Source organism: Nomascus leucogenys, chromosome 1a (genome assembly GCF_006542625.1).
Source record: "Nomascus leucogenys isolate Asia chromosome 1a, Asia_NLE_v1, whole genome shotgun sequence".
Lineage (NCBI taxonomy): Eukaryota > Metazoa > Chordata > Mammalia > Primates > Hylobatidae > Nomascus > Nomascus leucogenys.
Genome location: NC_044381.1, coordinates 23193932 through 23213476, shown reverse-complemented (window position 1 = coordinate 23213476; position 19545 = coordinate 23193932). Strand labels below are relative to the sequence as shown.

General features: G+C 38.0%; 1 protein-coding gene across 4 annotated transcripts in view; it reads right to left on the bottom strand.

Annotated features, from left to right (window-relative positions):
• ECPAS (Ecm29 proteasome adaptor and scaffold) overlaps positions 1-19545 on the bottom strand; it is a 126479-nt gene that overhangs the window by 41713 nt on the left and 65221 nt on the right. For all 4 annotated transcript variants that reach the window (XM_030822293.1, XM_030822332.1, XM_030822234.1 and 1 more), the window contains 9 exons: positions 18593-18696; positions 16455-16578; positions 14834-14914; positions 12985-13207; positions 12444-12535; positions 10566-10700; positions 9547-9709; positions 8604-8776; positions 6143-6244 (listed from right to left, as the gene is read on the bottom strand). In XM_030822293.1, coding sequence (XP_030678153.1) covers positions 6143-6244; positions 8604-8776; positions 9547-9709; positions 10566-10700; positions 12444-12535; positions 12985-13207; positions 14834-14914; positions 16455-16578; positions 18593-18696 — 1197 coding nt within the window. The remainder of the gene's footprint in view (positions 1-6142; positions 6245-8603; positions 8777-9546; positions 9710-10565; positions 10701-12443; positions 12536-12984; positions 13208-14833; positions 14915-16454; positions 16579-18592; positions 18697-19545) is intronic.

The window sequence follows — 19545 nt, the reverse complement described above, 5'->3', positions numbered from 1 at the left end:
GATACTAAAGACACTCTAATACTGCATTTAAAGATACTCTAATGCTGTAGAGTATTAAGAGTATCTTTGTATTAGAGTATCTTCAGTATCCTTATCTAATACTCCATAGAATCTTTAGTATGAAGACTAAAACATAAACTTTTCAAAAATAATGACTACAACAATTTGTTAAAAGATAGGCAATATAAAAAGACGTAAGTTGAGAAAACAAAGAGCCAAAAAATGGGGGTACTAGAATTAAAACAGAGTTTTTAAGTTTTTTCTTTGCTTGTTTTTGTTCGTTTCTTGTGATCAAAGTGAAGTTGTCATCAAACTTGTTATATTTTCTGAAACCCTTAGGGAAACCACAACTCAAAAAACAGTCTAAACAGATAAACTAAAAATAAAAAGTAAAACTACTATGAGAAAAAAGTCATTTATCCACAAAGGAAGGCAGAAAGAAAAAAAGAGAGGACTTCCAAAACAACCAGAAAACAAAAAACAAACTGGCAGTAGTTAAGTCTTTACCTAACAATAATAAACTGACTGTTGTTGGACTAACTTATCTGATTAAAAGATACAGAATGGCGCAATGAATAAGAAAACAAGACCAATTATATGCTGCCTACAAGAAATTCACTTTGGCCGGGCACAGTGGCTCACACCTGTAATCCTAACACTTTGGGAGGCCACAGTGGGCAGATCACCTGAGGTCAGGGGTCCGAGACCAGCCTGGCCAACATGGCAAAACCCCGTCTCTACTAAAAAAATAAATAAATAAATAAATTAGCTGGGCGTGGTGGCTTCTGCCTGTAGGCCCAGCTACTTAGGAGGCTGAGGCAGGAGAATCTCTTGAACCCAGGAGGTGGAGGCTGCAGTGAGCTGAGATTGCTGCACTCCAGCCTGGGCAATGGAGCGAGACTCCATCTCAGAAAGAAAAAAAAAAAAAGAAATTCACTTCACCTATAAAGACACAAATAGATTGAAGGTAAAGGTATGAAAAAGATACTTCCATGCAAATGAAAACCAAAAAAGAATAGAAGTAACTATACTTGCATCAGATAAAATAGATTTCAAGTCAAAAACTAGAAAAAGACCAAGGTCATTACATCATGATAAAGGGCTCAGTTCAGCAAGAGCATATAAAGGTTATAAATATATATGCAAACAGTATTAGAGCACTCAAACGTATAAAGCATAATAGATATATTACAGGGAGAGACAGACTGCAACACAATAACAGTTGAAGACTGACTTCAACACCCCACTTTCAGTAATGGACAGGTCATTCAGACAGAAAATCAAGCAACCCAAATCAAAATTGAACTACACTCTAGACAAAATGGACCTGACATTTACAGAACATTTCATCTAACTGCTGTAGAATACACATCTTTTCTCATCAGCACATGGAACATTTTCCAGGATAGACCGTATGTTAGACCACAAAGCAAGTCTCAAGCAATTCAAAAAAAATCAAAATCATATCAAGTATCTTTTCTGACCATAATGGAATAAAACTAGAAATCAATAACAAGTGGAACTTTGGAAACTATAGAAATACATGGAGATTAAACAACACGTTCCTGAACAACCAATGGATCTATGAAAAAATTAAGAAAGAAAAATTTAAAATTTCTTGATACAAAAGAAAATAAAAACACAACATACCAAAATCTATGGGATACAGCAAATCAGTGCTAATGGGAATTTTATAGTAATAAATGTTTAAATCAGAAAAGAATAAGGCTTCAAATAAACAACATAACAATGCACTTTAAAGAACTAGAAAAGCAAAAGCAAAGCAAACCCAAAATTAATAAAGGAAAGAAATAATAAAATTCAGAACAGAAGTAAATGAAATTGAGACTACAAAAACTACAGAAGATTAATGAAATGAAAAACTGGGTTCTTTAAAAGATAAACAAAAAAATTATTAGAACTGATAAAGTCAGTAAGTTACAGGATACAAAATCAACATACAAACAGTTGCATTATATGTGATATGCTTTGGATTTGTGCCCCTGCCCAAATCTCATGACTGAATCGTAATCCCCAATGTCGGAGGAGGGACCTGGTGGGGGGGTGACCAGATCATGGGGGTAGACTTCCCCCTTACTGTTCTGACAGTGAGTGAGTTCTCACAAGGTCTGGTTGTTTAAAAGTGTGTAGCACCTCCCACTTTGTTCTTTTTCTCCTGCTCCTGCCATGTAAGACATGCCTGCTTCCTCTTTGCTTTCTGCCAAGATTGTAAGTTTCCTGAGGCCTTCCCAGCCATGCTTACTGTACAGCCTGCAGAACTGTGAGTCAATTAAACCTCTTTTCAAGTTACCCACTTACAGCAGTGCGAGAATAGACTAGTATGCCAACACCAAACATCTGTAAAAGAAATCAAGAAAGCAATCCCACTCATAATAGCTACCAAAAAAAAAAAAAACCTAGGGATAAATTATAACCAAAGAAGCAAAAGATTTCTGTAATGAAAACTATAAAACATTGATGAAAGAAATTAAAAAGAACACACAAAAGAGAAGACATATCCCATGTTCATGGATTGAAATAATATTATTAAAATTTCCATACTACTGAAAAAGATCTACAGATTCAATATAATCCCTATTAAAATATCAATGACGTTCATCAAAGCAGAACTAGAAAAACAATCCTAAAATTGGTATGAAACCACCAAAGACCCTGAAGAATGAGCAAAAAATACTGAGCAAAAAGAATAAAGCCAGAGGCATTGCATTACCTGACCTCAAAATATATTACAAAGCTATGGTAAGCAAAATAGCATGGAACTGGCAATAAAAACAGACACATACACCAATGGAACAGAATAGAGAACCCAAAGATAAATCTACTCATTTACAGTCAACTAATTTTCAACAAAGGCATCGAGGAAGGAACAGTCTCTTTAATAAGTTGTGCTAGAAAAAGTAGATATCCACATGTAGAAAAATGAAACTGGGCCCCTTTGTCTCACCATATCAAACCAAAATGGACTTAAATCTAAGACCTGAATTATAAGACTACTACAAAAAAACAATGGAGAAACACTTCAGGATATTGGTCTGGGCACAGATTTCTCAAGTAAGATCATAAAAGCACAGGCAACTAAAGCAAAAATTGACAAATGGGATTATATCAAGCTAAAAAGCTTCTGCACAGCAAATGAAACATCCAACAGAGTGAAGAGACAACCTATGGCATAGACGAAAATATCTGCAAATTATCCATCTGACAAGGGATTAAAATATACAATAAGTAAGGAATTCAACTCAATAGCAAATAAACGATCTGATTTGAAAATGGACAAAAGATCTGAATACAGTTGTTTCTCAAAAAAAAGGTATATAAATGGCCAACAGGTATATGACAAAAAGTTCGGCATCACTAATCATGATAGAAATGCAGAGAAAAACCACAATGAGATCTCACCTCACCCTAGTTAGAATAGCCATTATCAAGAAGACAGAAAACAACAGATGATAGTCAGAATGTGAAGGGGAACATTCCTACACTGTTGGTGGGAAAACAGTATGAAGGTTCCTCAAAAAACTAAAACTAGAACTACCATATAACCCAGCAATTCCAGTATGTATCCTGAGTATATATCCAGAAGAAAGAAAATCTGTATTCTGAAGAGGTACTTGTGCTCCAATGTTTACTGCAGCACTATTAACAATAGCCAAAACAAGAAATCAACCTAAGTGTCCAGCAACAGATGAATGGATTTTTTAAAAGTGGTATATATACACAATGGAATATTATTCAGCCATAAAAAGAATGAAATCCTGTTGTTGACAGCAACATAGATGGAACTGGAGGACACTGTATTTACTGAAATAAGCCAGGCACAGAGCAAATATCCTATGTTCTCACTTATATGTGAGAAAATTGATCTCATGGAAGTGAATAAATGGTGGTTACCAGAGGCCAGGAAAGGTACTGTAGAGGGGGGAACAGAGCTTGGCTAATGGGAACAAAAATACAGTTACAAAAATTAAGTTTTAGTGTTTGGCAGCACAACAGGGCAATAACAGTTAGTAAGAATTTACTGTATATTTCAAAATAGCAAGAAGAGAAAATCTGACATGCTCCAAACACAAAGAAATGATAAATGCTTAAAATGATGGATATCCCAATTACCCTAATTTCATCATTATACATTGTATACTTGTATCAAAATATCACATATATCCCATAAATATGTACAACTATTATGTATCAATTTAAAAAATTAAAAATGGGCGAGGCACAGTGACTTATGCCTGTAATCCCAGCATTTTGGGAGATCTAGGTGGGAGGATCACTTGAGCCCAGGAGTTCAAGACCACCCCAGGCCACACAGGGATACCCTGTCTCTATAAAAAATTAAAATATTAGCCAGGAATGGTGGCGCATGCCTGTGGTTCCAGCTGCTTAGGAGGTGAGGTGGGAGGATAGTTTGAGCCTGGGAGATGTAGTGTACTCCAGCCTTGGTGACAGAATGAGATCCTATTGTAAAAATAAAATAAATAAAAAATAAAAAGTTAAAAGAAACCAAAAAAACCTTCAGCACTGTGTCCTATTCGACTGTGAAGATATTCTGCTTCCATTTCATACTTTTCATTATTCTCATCATTTAATCTCTCTACCTTATTTCCATACTTCTAGCTTTTCATGTATTTCTAAACTCTTAAAATAATGGCATTAAAAGTAAGTTAAGAATCCAGACAAGCCTTCATTAAAAAAACAAAACAAAACAGGCTGGGTGCAGTGGTTCACATCTGTAATCCCAGCACTTTGGGAGGCCGAGGCCGGTGGATCACCTGAGGTCAGAAGTTCAAGACCAGCCTGGTCAACATGGTGAAACCCTGTCTCTACTAAAAATACAAATATTAGCCAGGCGTGGTGGTGTGCACTTGTAATCCCAGCTACTTGGGAGGCTGACGAAGGAGAATCGCTTGAACCCGGGAGGCGGAGGTTGCAGTGAGCCAAGATCGCGCCACTTTATTCCAGCCTGGGAGACAGAGCGAAACTCCATCTCAGAAAAAAAAAAAACAAACCTAGAAGAAACCCACCTCACTCAGGAATTTAAAAAAGGAAAAAGATGAGAAAACCAGCATCATAAGTTTCTCTCCAAGTGGTTACAATGTTAATGACATCCCAGGAGACCTAGATTGTCTAAAAAAATTCACTTTTTAAAAATACTGAATTCAGAATCCAGACTAATATCAGCTCAATTACTCAGGTGCCTCAGTCCTTAGCCTCAATTCTCTCCCCCTCCTTCCATCTTTTAAGGCCCAGCAGAAACCTCTCCTCCAAAGACATACACTAACTCTTCCTGACAGAATTACACCTTCCTTTGTGATTCCACTGCCTTACATGCAAATGTCTCTTCATTCGGTTACTTAGTCTGCCAATATTTACTGAGGTCCCACTATTACCAATCACACTGCTAGGCACTTGTTTTATAGCAGTAAGCAAAACAGAGTCTGCATTCAGTCTAGTGGGCAATTAGAAACTGTGATAAATGCTGTGAAGAAAAAGAATGAGAGACATGACGGCACAAGTAACTAAAGAATCTACCCTAGTATGATGGGTCAGGGAAGGCTTTTCAAGGAGCACAGCAACAAGCTGAGAAGGAAGTAGGAGGCTTTCAAAAGCTCAGTGCAAGGCAGCCAAAGGGGATGGTATACAGAAAGTGAGTGAATGTCAAGAATCAAGGCTAGGAAAAGCAGGGCCAGATCAGGCCATGCTGAGACACTTAGTACACTATCTTGGCATTTGCCTACTTGTAGGTCTTCTCCACTAAACACTAGGCATCTAGAGGACAGAAGCTAAATCGTCAGACTTGAAAACAACTGAAATGCCAACTGAAACACTCAAGAACTACTGTTTTTTAGTGGCTCACTCCACACTTCTGGCTGACGGGCTATGTGGATATGTTTCCCCTTCTACCCACACTGCACCGTGCTTTGCTCAAAAATTTTAAGAAAAGGTCTTTCCCTCATAGGTGATTTAGTCAATGCTATACCTAGGACAGTGATGAGCACAAAACTAGTACTCAACTATCTGGTGAATAAACGAGTAAATGCTTAATTAAAAATCTCGCAGCATGCAAAACTGCACCTAGTTATTCTCTGAATAACTAACAATCAGGTAGCAATATAAATACCTCCACAGAATCCATCAGACCTTGCAAGAGGAGTTTCTGGTGAGGAAAATCTCCATCCCCAACTGGAAAATATCCCAGTGTTTGGATTGCTCGTTCTTTCATCTGGAAGAACACCAAATTTTTTTCTTTTAAACAGAAAACAGAGTATATAATAGCTTTTCCCCAGTACAGTATTTCCCAAATGAGATGACAGGGAAGGGCAGTCTATCTAACACATCAATGCAAAAGTTTTTACAAAAGCATCAAATTTTACAGTCGTATGTCTATAAGTCATTGAAGGCAGAAACACACAAATCTGAGTCCACTAAGGATCCACAGCTGCAAAAGAAAGAAGAAAGCCTTTAACCAGGCTTATTACCTTTCAAACTATAACTATTTAAAATGTGGGTTCTGGGCCCAGAGGACCTAGGACCAAATCACATCTCCACCATTTCAGCCTATACTGGTGTGTGACCTTAAGCAAGTTACTTCCCCTCTCTGTGACTGTTTCCTCATGTTATCTCATATAGAGATGACAACTGTGCCTATTTCACTAGGCCTTTTAGAAGATTCAGTCAATGCATGCAAAGCACTTAACATACTCTCTGGCACATTAGAAGTGCTTAACAATGTTTGGCAATGATTAGTTAATAGCTAATAAAACCTATACTGTATATCTTCTCAGAAAATTTTAAACAGTAGCTAGACCAAGATTAAGATAATAGGAATTAGGCCAGGCTCGGTGGCTCAAGCCTGTAATCCCAGCACTTTCGGAGGCTGAGGCGGGCAGGATTGCCTGAGGTCAAGAGTTCGAGACCAGCCTGGCCAACATGGTGAAACCCCATCTCTACTAAAAATACAAAAATTAGCTGGGCATGGTGGTGTGCGCCTGTAATCTCAGCTACTCAGGAGGCTGAGGCAGGAGAATCACCCGCCTGAACCTGGGAGGTGGGGGTTGCAGTGAGCCGAGATCGCGCCATTGCACTTCAGCTTGAGCAACAAGAGCAAAAACTCCATCTCAAAAAAAAAAAAAAAAAAGATTGTATCAATTAAACTTGTAGTAGTAAACTGATATTTCTGCTCATTAAATCATCTTACACCTCAAAATTGAGGTGTTTTGATCACAAAACTGGCTTTAGGAGGTTAGGATTTATATTTGGCCTAAAATCAAAAAAATCGTAAAATTACTTAACATTTTATTACACACCTTTTGCATGACAAAAGTTATTTCCTGATGAATTTAATACTTCACTCAAATCTTAACAGTTATAAAGACCTAAATTGGAATGACTGGGTCAAAAGATGTACACACTAAGATTATATACAGATAACCTCTAGCTCAAAAGTAAACACTTAGACTTGCTTCTTTATCACCCATTTTTTTTTTATTAATTTTTTTTGCACACAAAAACAATAAACATTTTCTAAAAATACATACAAACAAAAAGATGCGTATCAAACATATTAGGAAGGTTACACATGGGAAGTCGGGGAATAGAAATGGGGAGTGGGAGTTAAAATAAATGAGAGAGGGACTTTATATGGATCAGTGATAATAACTCAATCCTCTATTTGACAAAGAAGAGGGAGAAGGAAGAGGAAGAAAAAGAAAGTGGGATAAAGGATCAGAAAGGGAGGAAAATAGAAAAAATTGGAGTATGACTCCAGGGTAGACCTGTTTTGTTGTCACTGAGTTGGTTGGTTGGTTTGTCTGTTGTATTTTTCATGTTTCGCCAAGTTGGCCAGAGTGGTCTCGAACTCCTAGCCCGAAGTGGTCAACCCGCCTCGCCCCCCAGAGTGCCGGGACCACAGGCGTGAGCCACCACGTCCAGCCCCCACATTGCTTCTGGCCTCCGTGGTAGACCTCCCAGACGGAGTGGCCGGGCAGAGGCGCTCCTCACTTCTTCCCAGACACGGGGCGGCCGGGCAGAGGCGCTCCTCACTTCCCAGACGGGGCGGCCAGGCAGAGACGCTCCTCACTTCTTCCCAGACGATAGGTGGCCGGGCAGAGGCGCTCCTCACTTCCCAGACGATGGGTGGCCGGGCAGAGGCGCTCCTCACTTCCCAGATGATGGGTGGCCGGGCAGAGGCGCTCCTCACTTCCCAGACGATGGGTGGCCAGGCAGAGGCGCTCCTCCCTTCCCAGACGATGGGTGGCCGGGCAGAGGTGCTCCTCACTTCCCAGACGATGGGTGGCCGGGCAGAGGCGCTCCTCACTTCCCAGACGGGGCGGCCGGGCAGAGGCGCTCCTCACTTCCCAGACGATGGGTGGCCAGGCAGAGGCGCCCCTCACCTCTTCCCAGACGGGGCGGCCAGGCAGAGGCGCTCCTCACTTCTTCCCGGACGGGGCTTTATCACCCATTTTTACATTAAATCCTTCCTCCAGCTATAATGCCATCTATTCTCATTATAATTTGTTTTTGCTCATTTATGCATAGAAAGACAGAATTCCATGAAGGGAAGAAATAAGAAAAAAACTTACCTTATTTGTTTCTTTACTGGAAGGTATTCTACTTAGTAAGCTTTCTACAAGATGCAATTTGGTAAAGCCAGATCCCTCACTGGGGATTGGAAGTGGACCATTTCTGCCAATTTCACCCAGGGCTGTGCAAGCAGCAATTGCCAGGAGGGGTGATGTACTGTCCAAAAATGAGCCTGTAAGCACATTTAGCCAAAAAGAGAATTATATACCATTATCCTTAATGACCCAAAGGAACCAGTGACGTACTCAAGATTTTTTTTTAAGACGGCAAAATAAAATCAAAGTGTACGGTATCTTCTAGTTGACAATTTGTTAACATTTATTCAGTGGAAAGACAACATGGCAACATAGGATAGAGCAGTATTTTTTTTAATGTATAAATTTGTTCCCATAATAGGATCATCCCTGTTTATAAAAACATGTAGGGAAAAAATGTAGAGAAAAAAAATAGAGTGCTTTCATTGCTTTGTTTTTTGCTTTGTTTTGTTTTGGTTTTTTGATACAAGGTCTAGCTCTGTCACCCAGGTGGGAGTGCAGTGGCATGATCACGGCTCACTGCAGCCTTGAACTCCCAGGCTCCAGTGATTCTCCCACCTTAGCTTCCTCAGTAGTTGAGGCTACAGGTACACGCCACCATACCAAGCTAATTTTGTTTATTTTTTTGTAGAGGCTTGGTCTTACTATGCTGACTAGACTGGTCTCAAACTCTTAGACTCAAGTGATCCTCCCACCTTGGCCTCCCAAAGTACTGAGATTATAGGCATGAGCCACCACACCCACCCTTCGTTGTTATTAAAAATACAGAATTTATCAAGTAAGTTTTTCGTGAAAAAGCTTGTGTCTTTTAAAGTACAATGCCATAAAAAGAAATTGAAACGCCATATTAAAATTTAACATAATTCAAAAACTGCAACACCCAAGTCGGCATAAAGACATTAATTACCTATTGTTTCTGTGGCACTCTGAATGAGTTCCTCTTGATCAGGGAGGGTGTCAGCATTTCTCTCCAGGTCTTGTTGCTCTGACATTCTCATTTTCTTTTTAGCCAAATACCTTCCCACCGTGAATCCCAATGCAAGCAAGGATCCATGCTGTATCTCCGGGCTCTGAATTTAGCAAAACAATAGCAAATCTCTGGCTCTCTCCCATATACGCAAGAATACATGGCAGTAAGTGTGTCTACTAGGATCATCTCTCCAACAAAACATAAGGCTAAAGAATAAAGTGAACATTCGAGGTTTCACTGGATGCTAATGCATCAAGCTTAGGGAACAAGAGAAACCTTGAGTTTCTAACGGAATTTTGAGAAGCTGAATCTTGATTCACTTTAAGATTTACATTCTCTAATTCCATGCCTACTCCAATTCCGGGTGAGATGACTTTCCTACATGCTCCTACGCCACTTTCTAGCTTACAGCACTTATGTAACTAGAATACCATAACTTTCACACATAATGTCTTCCTATTGCCAACAAAAGACAATAAACACATCCTATTTCTAATTGCCAAAACCTCCAAACACAAGCTTACCAACAAACTATGTGAAGTAAAACTTGTTTTTTCACTGGCAGCAGTAGATGAGGAAGAAAAAAGGAGCTAACATTTCTTGCTTTCAGTACTCATCGGGCCCGACCCTGCTTAGTTTCCAAGATCAGATGAGATTAGGTGTGTTCACGGTGGTATGGCTACAGGCTCTGGGCATCCTGTTGTACCAGGGATTCTCATGTATTTATGACTCACTGTACTCCTAGCACCTAAAACAGTGCTTATCAGACACAGCACTGGTATTTTAAGTGAGCTGACTGAACCAATGCATTACCTATCTCATTTACTCTTTACAGTCATAAAAGCAAGGAATTTATAAGTTCATTTTACAAATGAGAACATAAAAATCAAAAATAAGTTAGATCCTTTTATAAAACCCTATCTCCCACAAAAAAAAATGAAAACAAAATAACATACGTGATTGTCTTTTGTAGTCTTTATAAGCTGTTCTATCATTGATTTCAACTCATTCCCCGACACTGTTGATACCACCACAGAATAAAACAATGCTGCCAGTTCGCGCATTTCTTCTTTACTGCTATTCATCAGACTCTGAGCGGGATAAAAAAAACAAATATATACATGACACAGAACCACGTGCCTGATGACAACATCTTTTAAAATTAAAAGAATGTTCAATCTGTTGATGGATATTGAGAAAAAAGCAAGCCATTATTTGAAAACAAAATGAAAGCTGAATGAATTATATAACAAAATCTTAGGTCCATTTTCATTAAAGATACACAAGTACAAAACAGGTGAAATTTATTCACAGATGATCTAAAACAAGGGTCAGCAAACCTCTGTAAAAAAACAAAAAGCCTTTATGGGCCATTTGGTCTCTGCTGCAACTACTCCATTCTGCCACTGCAGTACAAAGGCAGCAACAGACAATACACAACGAATGAGCGTGGCTGGGTTCCAGTAAAATGTGGACCCGACAATGTTTGTGTCATGAAACGTTATTCGTTTCTTAATGTTTTTTTCCACATTTAAAAATGTAAAAACCATTCTTAGCTTGCAAACCATACAAAAACAGGAGGCAGGCCCTATTTGGACCTTTGACTATAGTATGATCACCTCTCATCTAAAACATCAAAGCTCAAAAACTATAAAATCATTTTAAAATCAGTCAATATTCATAAGAAATAAAAAAACCTTTTTAAACTAGAAGCAATTTCATAAGACCAGACTATCCAGAAATGTGCAAAACTCACACCTCTTGGTAAATTTCATTCATGTTTTCACACTTAAAGACATAATTTGTACATTTTTACCATCATTCAAGCTGTATTTTCCAAAAAAAGGACCGCAATATGTAGCACATGGAGATACAGAAAACTGTATGGGCCAATACTTACACTAAAAAAAATTATTCATTATTTATCTGAAATTCAAATTTAACTGAGTATCTTGTATTTTTATTTTCTAAGCCTGGCATCCCTTTTGGTGTGGCCATGGGACAGGAACACCCCCATACATGACTGGTAGAAGTGTACGTTGGTACCACACACGGAGGGTGTGACATTATCTATGAAAATTACAAAAACACATGTCCTCTGATCCAGCTATTCCACTTCTGGGGAATCCATCTAAAACATATACTTCCTCAATATGCAAGATGATAGATTATTCATTGCAGCAGAATGGAAGTATTCTAAATGACCATCTATAAAGATCTAGAATACATGATAGTACATTCATACAATAAAAACTGAGGCTGTTAAAGAAGATGCTCTCTCCATAGTTGTAGTGGAATATCTCTCTACTATTAAGTGAAAGAATGTATACAACAGTATGAATAGTATGCTGCTTTTGATAAAAAGATGGGACAAAAATTTTAAATGCATGTTTTTATGTGTATGTACGTTAAGTAAACTCTAGAAAGCATGCCATATATAAGTGGTGACTTATATATGTTTGTCAGAGGGGAGACGAAAGGACAAAAATTAGAAGGCTTGGGTAGGTTGGAGATGGTTATGTAAAGGAGACACTTTACATAGTTTTTATTTAAACTACACAAATCTATTGCTTATTTTTTCAAAAAAAAAAAAAAACTTTTGAAACAGAATTTTATTTTTAATCCTATGCTTCTCAATTCATCTCCCAATCTCCTCCGGATGTGTCAATGACACGTAGTGACCTACATGCTTCCCAGTAAGTGTCTGATGATGAGAGAGTTTTCAAAACGACCTAAAGGCAGAAAAGGTCACAGGGATGCTGGCAGGAAAAAGAAATCATGAGGTTAAGGTCTGAAATAGAATTTGTTTTAAAAAAGGTACATGCAGAACATACCTTTATCCATTCTGTTTTGTCTACAAATTTGGTAGCCAGCTTTTCTGGATACACTGACACAGCTTCCAATAGACAGTACATAACTGGCAAACCTAAATAAGAATTCAGAACCACTTTAAATTTCAAGAAAAGTAATGAATATACAGGGATCACTAAATTCCTTTAAAGTATAAGGCCACTGCTTTAGCACGCATTCTTTCGGTTCTATTAAAAAAAAAAAAAAAAAAAACCTACACAACCTAAATATAGTATGTGATTCACTACAGCAAATTTACAGATGAGCTATCTATAAAAAAGATATCCTGTTCTTCACATCCACTTCCAAAGTAAAAATGTATTTATCTATTGTTAGCATTTCTTTCTGAAAAAAGAAGTAGTGTATCCAGAATGAATCAGATAAGTTTAAAAAAGAAACAAAGGCTAATGTTCAGTTACAGAAGTGAAGAGAAAGAATAATTTTGCTATAAATTCTTAGCTAAGTTTAAAATTAGATTTTTGCTTAAGTGCTTTAATATCTTTCCTTCGCATCACAAATTCCTACCTCCAACACCTGCTAACAGCTGCTGAAGCAGGCCAATGTAGATCTGGACAGGGTTACTTTCCCCACTCTTGTTAGATGATGAGGGTGCCGTCTGCCCACTTGACATTAAAGCCCGTATGTAGCGTCCAATGGCTGGGGCATGATCCTGCATATCAGCCAAACTCTGAGAGGTGGGCACCACCCCCGCACTGTGCGCAAGGCACATGCGCAAGTACAGAACGATCTACAAACAGAACGGAGAGGAAGACTGCATAAGCTTCTCGAAAAGTCAGTGTGGGAAGATACTCTTCAAAGTAACAATTTCTAGTTTTGATTCACCCACACTTCTTTATAAAGCTATTCCAATCCTCATAGAGGGCAGAAAATATGCCGTAATGGAGCAAAATTTGTGTAACAAGGTTTGCAAATTCAAAGAATTTTTTAAGATTGTTAAAATACAAACTGAACTTTTAAAGTCAGAAATTGGAGCTGGAGGCTGTTATCCTTAGCAAACTAACGCAGGAGCAGAAAATCAAATACCACATGTTCTCACTTATAAGTGGGAGTTAGATGATAAGAACTTCTGAATGCAAAGAAGCAAACAACAGACACGGGGGTCTACTTGAGGAGAGGGGGTGGGAGGAGGGAGAGGAGCAGAAAAGATAACTATGGGGTATTGGGCTTAATATCTGGGTAATGAAATAGTATATACAACAAACCCCCACGACACATATTTACCTATATAAAAAAACTTCACATGTACCCTCAAGCCTAAAAGTTAAAAATTATAATAAAAATCATTATTTTTTAAAAGCCGTGTGTGTGTGTGTGTGAGAGAGAGAGAGAGAGAAAGACAGAAAGAGAGACAGACAGTGAGAGAGGACAGAAATCTGAAGCAAATGGCCTATTATTCCTGTAGAATTCCAGTTGTGTTTACTCCACTGACACAAGAATTTGAGAAAATGGGTTCAATTCATCTACAGAAAAATAGACATAACACCATAAAAACCTCTGATATAGACCAGACGCAGTGGCTCACGCCTGTAATCCCAACACTTTGGGAGGCTGAGGCAGGAGGACTGCTTTAGCCCAGGAGTTCAAGACCAGCCTGCGAAACCTGGTGAAACCCATCTCTACCAAAAAGATAACAAAATTAGCCAGGAGTGGTGGTGCACGCCTGTAGTCTTGGCTACTCAGGAGACTGAGGCAGGAGGTTCACTTGAGCCCAGAAGGCGAGGTTGCAATGAACTGAGATCACACCATTCACTGTACTCCAGCCTGGGCAACACAGTGAGACTCCTTCTCAAAAACAAACAAACAAACAAACAAAACAACCCTTATATAAACAGGATACCAAGGAGTCCATCCTCTGGAAGCTTTTTCATTGATCATTAAACTAGGATAGGCAGCAAATTCACTGTGAATATTCTTAATCTGAACAAGATTACTTCTTGTAATTTACCTAGTGCTAGTCAGTAATCTAAAAAAAAACAGAATTTCCCTTAATAAGTGTGATCAGTTAATCCTCTCCAACCTTCAAAACTAAATAACCCTAACAACCTCAACAACAGGTTGGCTTTAAAACCCAAATCTAACTTGCTGCAAAATCCCAACAGTAATCACTACAGAACATCCAGTTTTTTCACAAAAAGAATCTCACTGAGATAAATATACTTACATACTTCACTATGAATTAAAATAATACCAATTTCCCAATACCGTTTTTTTAAATAAGCAACCCGATGAAGAACAATGACACCACAATATGGGTTTACCTAAAACACAACAAAATGACAGACCCCTCTTTGGGTGTGGTGTGATCTTTTTAAAACATTTACAAAAAGTAAATAGAAATATATGAAAGTTCTACCTCTCCAAAGGCTGCTGGGTTAAATGGAAGGACAGTGGTCCCGGTCATGTACTTAACTGGAGTTTTCATTCGATGAGAAGCCTAAGTTTAAAAAGTCCAAAACAGACAGAATTACTGAAAAATGAAGCATACCTGCCCTTCCTCAACTCAAAAACAACTGTATTTCTAGCTAAATGTCCTAAGTTTGCTTCTTTTTCTGATCACTTTCCACTTTCCTATTAACCATGCTGATCGTGCATGTTCCTCACACACTAAATGACAAATGTGTTGCCCTTTTTCCATGTTTGTTCTGGTTTGTTTAAAAATAATAAACCTATTCCAGACATCTACTAATATGGTCATCTCAGGTCACTGCATGCCATTTATTTTCATTAATAATGAAAGTAGGAGGAAACTACAAGCAGATAATCTTCTGACCACAATAGACTGTGCTGCTATGTGGAAAACAGAATCATGGCCACTACATACTGACCTTCAACTCCCTTAAGGTGCCTACCTAGCAAAGAGTTAGGATCACCAGTGGAGGTAAAAGGTAGGAAGATGTCCTCCGGCAAAGTGGGACAGAGTCAAGGCCTGGAGGGGGTGGATGGTCATTACTGCCAATATCCTGGATCTACCAGCAGAAAACACTGTGCACAAGCAAAGACTTACAAAAGCAGATGGGATGCTCTCTTATGAACATGGTGGGATGAACATGAATTGTTCCCTGAAGCATCCTTAAACTTATACTACCCTAAAGAGTGCCCTTAAAAATAAAAAGGAGAACCAGCGTGGGCAATATAGCAAAACCCTGTCTCTACAAAAAATACAAAAATTAGCCAGGCGCGGTGGTGTACACCTGTAGTCCCAGCTATCGGGAGGCTGAGGAGGGTGGATCACTTGGGCCTGGGAGGTGGAGGTTTCAGTGAACTGAGACCACACCACTGCACTCCAGCCTGGGTGACCAGAGCAAGACCCTGTCTCAAAAAAAAAAAAAAAAAAAAAGTTTTAAAAAAAGGAGATGTATTTTTAAGCATGTCATATTAAGGGAAAAAATATTTAACACAGCCAAAATGTTGCCAAGCATGAAAGGAATTATAAGTAATTCAAGTTTAGGCAAAACAGATCAATTACAGGTGAGGATTATAATTTTTTTTCCTCACTTTGTATCTCCTTCTTACTGTAAGTATTAATGCTAGAAATTTTATGAGTCAGCTGGGCATGGTGGCTCACGCCTGTAAACCCAGCACTTTGGGAGGCCAAGGCGGGTGGATCACCTGAGGTCAGGAGTTCAAGACCAGCCTGGCCAACATGGTGAAACACTGTTTCTACTAAAAATACAAAAAATTAACTGGGCTTGGTGGCAGGCGCCTATAACCCCAGCTATTCGGGAGCTGGGGCAGGAGAATCACTTGAACCCAGGAGGTGGAGTTTGCAGTGAGCCGATATCATGCCATTGCACTCCAGCCTAGGCAACAAGAGCGAAGCTCCATCTCAAAAAAAAAAAAAAAGAAAAGAAAAAGAAAAAAAGAAATTTTGTGAGTCAACATTTAGTGATTACATTTTTCACTTTAAAGATGAATGTTTTTATTTTCATTATCCATTACGATTTAGACTAATTACCTTAAGTTGCATGCCATACCTTTTCTTGGATGTAATAAACCATTTCTGGGAAGGAAGGCATCTGCTCAGAAGTACTTTCTTTCCTGTTTCTACCTGGAAGACACCTTAAAACACGCTGTGCTTCTCCATGAACTTCTTCACGTCTTTCAGAAAAAGACAAATAAGAATAAAAAATAAATGTCACCAATTGGAAATGATCATTTGAAGAATAAGAACAGCAATTTTATTTGGCAGCCAGAGTTCTCAGAAAATGTCTTAAATACATTCTTGGCTATCTAAGCAGAGTCAACATAACACATTGTAAGAAATCACTTCTTTTTAGAAATTGCATGAGGCCCGGGAGTCATCTGGCTTACATCTTTGAATTTGACTCACATTAAAAAACAAGATAGGGTACTTTAAGTAAATTATTATGTAAATTTATATGTGTATGCTTTACCTCGTAGAGTTAAATCATAAACAACTATAATACATATTTTAAAATTCAGTGACTATCCAGTGGCCTACACACTCCACCCAAACTCTTACATCTCTATGTATTCAGCTACACTTCTGTACAACTAATAACTGATAAGTGACATTAAAGTGTAAAAATATAAACCCCAACCAATTTCAGACCACCTAGAGACTGATCTCAGCAATAGTCTTATCCAGATACCACATAAAGGCCTTTTAATTGTTCAGCTGCCTCTGTTCATGTCTCATTTTCCAAACAACAGATAAAGGGTCGAAAAGAAAGAATTAATAAATAATTCCTTAAGTTGTCAGAGGATTTTCATTTGACCTGAACGGTTTTAACCTAAGAAGGAAAACTGTTGAATTAGTTAGGCTTTGGTTTTGGTTTCTTAAATAAAAACAATTTTCAGCACTTACAGAATAAGATATAGCAGTTAAGAGCTCTATTTGGCAGTCCAACTCCCTAGACTTGAATCCTTGCTCTAACATGAACTGACACCTTGGCTGCCAGACCCCAGTACATCTGGCCTGTGGTTGGGAAACTAATGTAAAAAAATTAAGAAGCAACAGAGCACCAGAATCAACATTAACAATCCAAAGCCACTTTAACCAGATTGAAATGTGCTCTATGAGAAGCAGCAGCCAAGATCAGAAGTCAAAAATCAGGGCCTGGTAATAACCTGTGATGTCCAATTAAAATACCAACCAAATAAATAACAGCAAAATATATACAACTTATAGTAAAGAAAATAAATGGCATGAGGGGCACACAGTTGGCCAACTAGAACACTGAAACAGTTATCAAGGAATTACCCATTTTTAACAAATGGACCATAAAAGTTTATGGGCAAGGGTGTTCAAATCATCACAGAACGCATAATTTTATTTAAACTATTCCTCAGTATAAATGAGGCTTTTCATCTTCCCAAATAAGGCTATCCCTGATAACAAACAACAAAAACATATACAAGAATCTCACTTAAAGGATGCAAAAATTCTGAACGTTAAATGTAGTAATGGTTTAATATTATGAAATAAAGTGCTGCATGGATTTTAAGATGGCATTGATTATAAGATATGTAACAGATTTGAAAAGAGTTGTTTTAACATGTCCACATATATTTCATTATATATACATGACTTTTAAAGGCATGTCCCAATTTCAAAACCATTTAAACATTCTTTTAAAATGCATTATACACTCTAGAAAATGCAGTAGTATAATTCATTAATATAAAATGCAACTTATACCTCATTTAAAAATATAAGTATATTAGATATAAAATGATACTCCATATTTAATAAAATATTAATACATATGTCAAACCATCAACATTAGCCTTTTTCTCCCTACACAGGGCTTGTTTTTAGAGATATAATTATATTACACATGCAATTATATAATCTGCTTTATTTATACTTGACCATTTCATAAGCATTTTCTGTATTAGCTATATATCATATATTACACATATATCTACATAATATATATTATATACAGATATAAATGTAATATTTGTATTATTATATAAATATATAGGTATATAAGTACAGGTCTATATCATATCAAGAGCCATACTTTCTTTAATAAATAGCTTCTAAATTTCATATAGACCAACACTGTAAACAATACAACTTTTAGTAATTTTCAAATACATTCAAAATAAACCAAAATTCAAATTAACACCTTTTGAAACTTACGGATCTCCTGCAGCCAGTAGCAGCAAATATCTGGAAGGGATATGATCTGAGGGAAACACCGTGCTGGCAAATTTCACAGCCACTTGTCGAACTTGAACTTCAGGCTATTTGATGTGTAAACATACACAGATCACCCCGATCCAAAAAAGAAAAAGGAAAAAAAAAATCAATTACCAGCCATTCATTCCAATCAAGATGAGTCTTCTTGTAGACAGTTCAAAATTCTAAGGTGACATTTTAGTAAATGTGTATCTAAATAAATTAAATCATTTGTTCAAGATCTTTAATCATGTTGTTTAAGTCTTTTGGACAGTGGCATTACTTAAAGAGTATTCTTATAATTTTAGAGGATCCTCCAGGTAAAGCAGGAAGACCTCCGAAGACCATAACTAGAGAATCTCTGCACATCCTCAGCCCAAACCTTGGGACCAGGGTCACTGTGACAGTTTCTAGCCACCACCTCTGCCACCCCAACTCTCAAACTGTCAGTCACATGAGTGAAACTCAGGTATTTTGCAGAAATTACAAACAGAGCCTACTTGGAATCCCCACCAATTTGAAGCAAAATACTTCCAATGTTCTCAGATTAGCTCTAAAGTTGAAACTGACTCCAAAGCAGTTTCAACTACAGAAATATATTCAATTAACTGAGATTAATAATCTATAACTACAAAGTTCAACCAGAAAAGTAGTTTTATAATCTACTGATCCTGGAGCTTTATTTATTTATTTTTTTTTTTTTTTTCGGAGACGGAGTCTCACTCTTTCGCCCAGGCTGGAGTGTAGTGGCGCTATCTCGGCTCACTGCAAGCTCCGCCTCCCGGGTTCACGCCATTCTCCTGCCTCAGCCTCCCGAGTAGCTGGGACTACAGGTGCCCACCACCATGCTGAAGCTTTATTCTTGAGATGGAGTCTCGCTCTGTCACCCAGGCTGGAGTGCAATGGCGCAATCT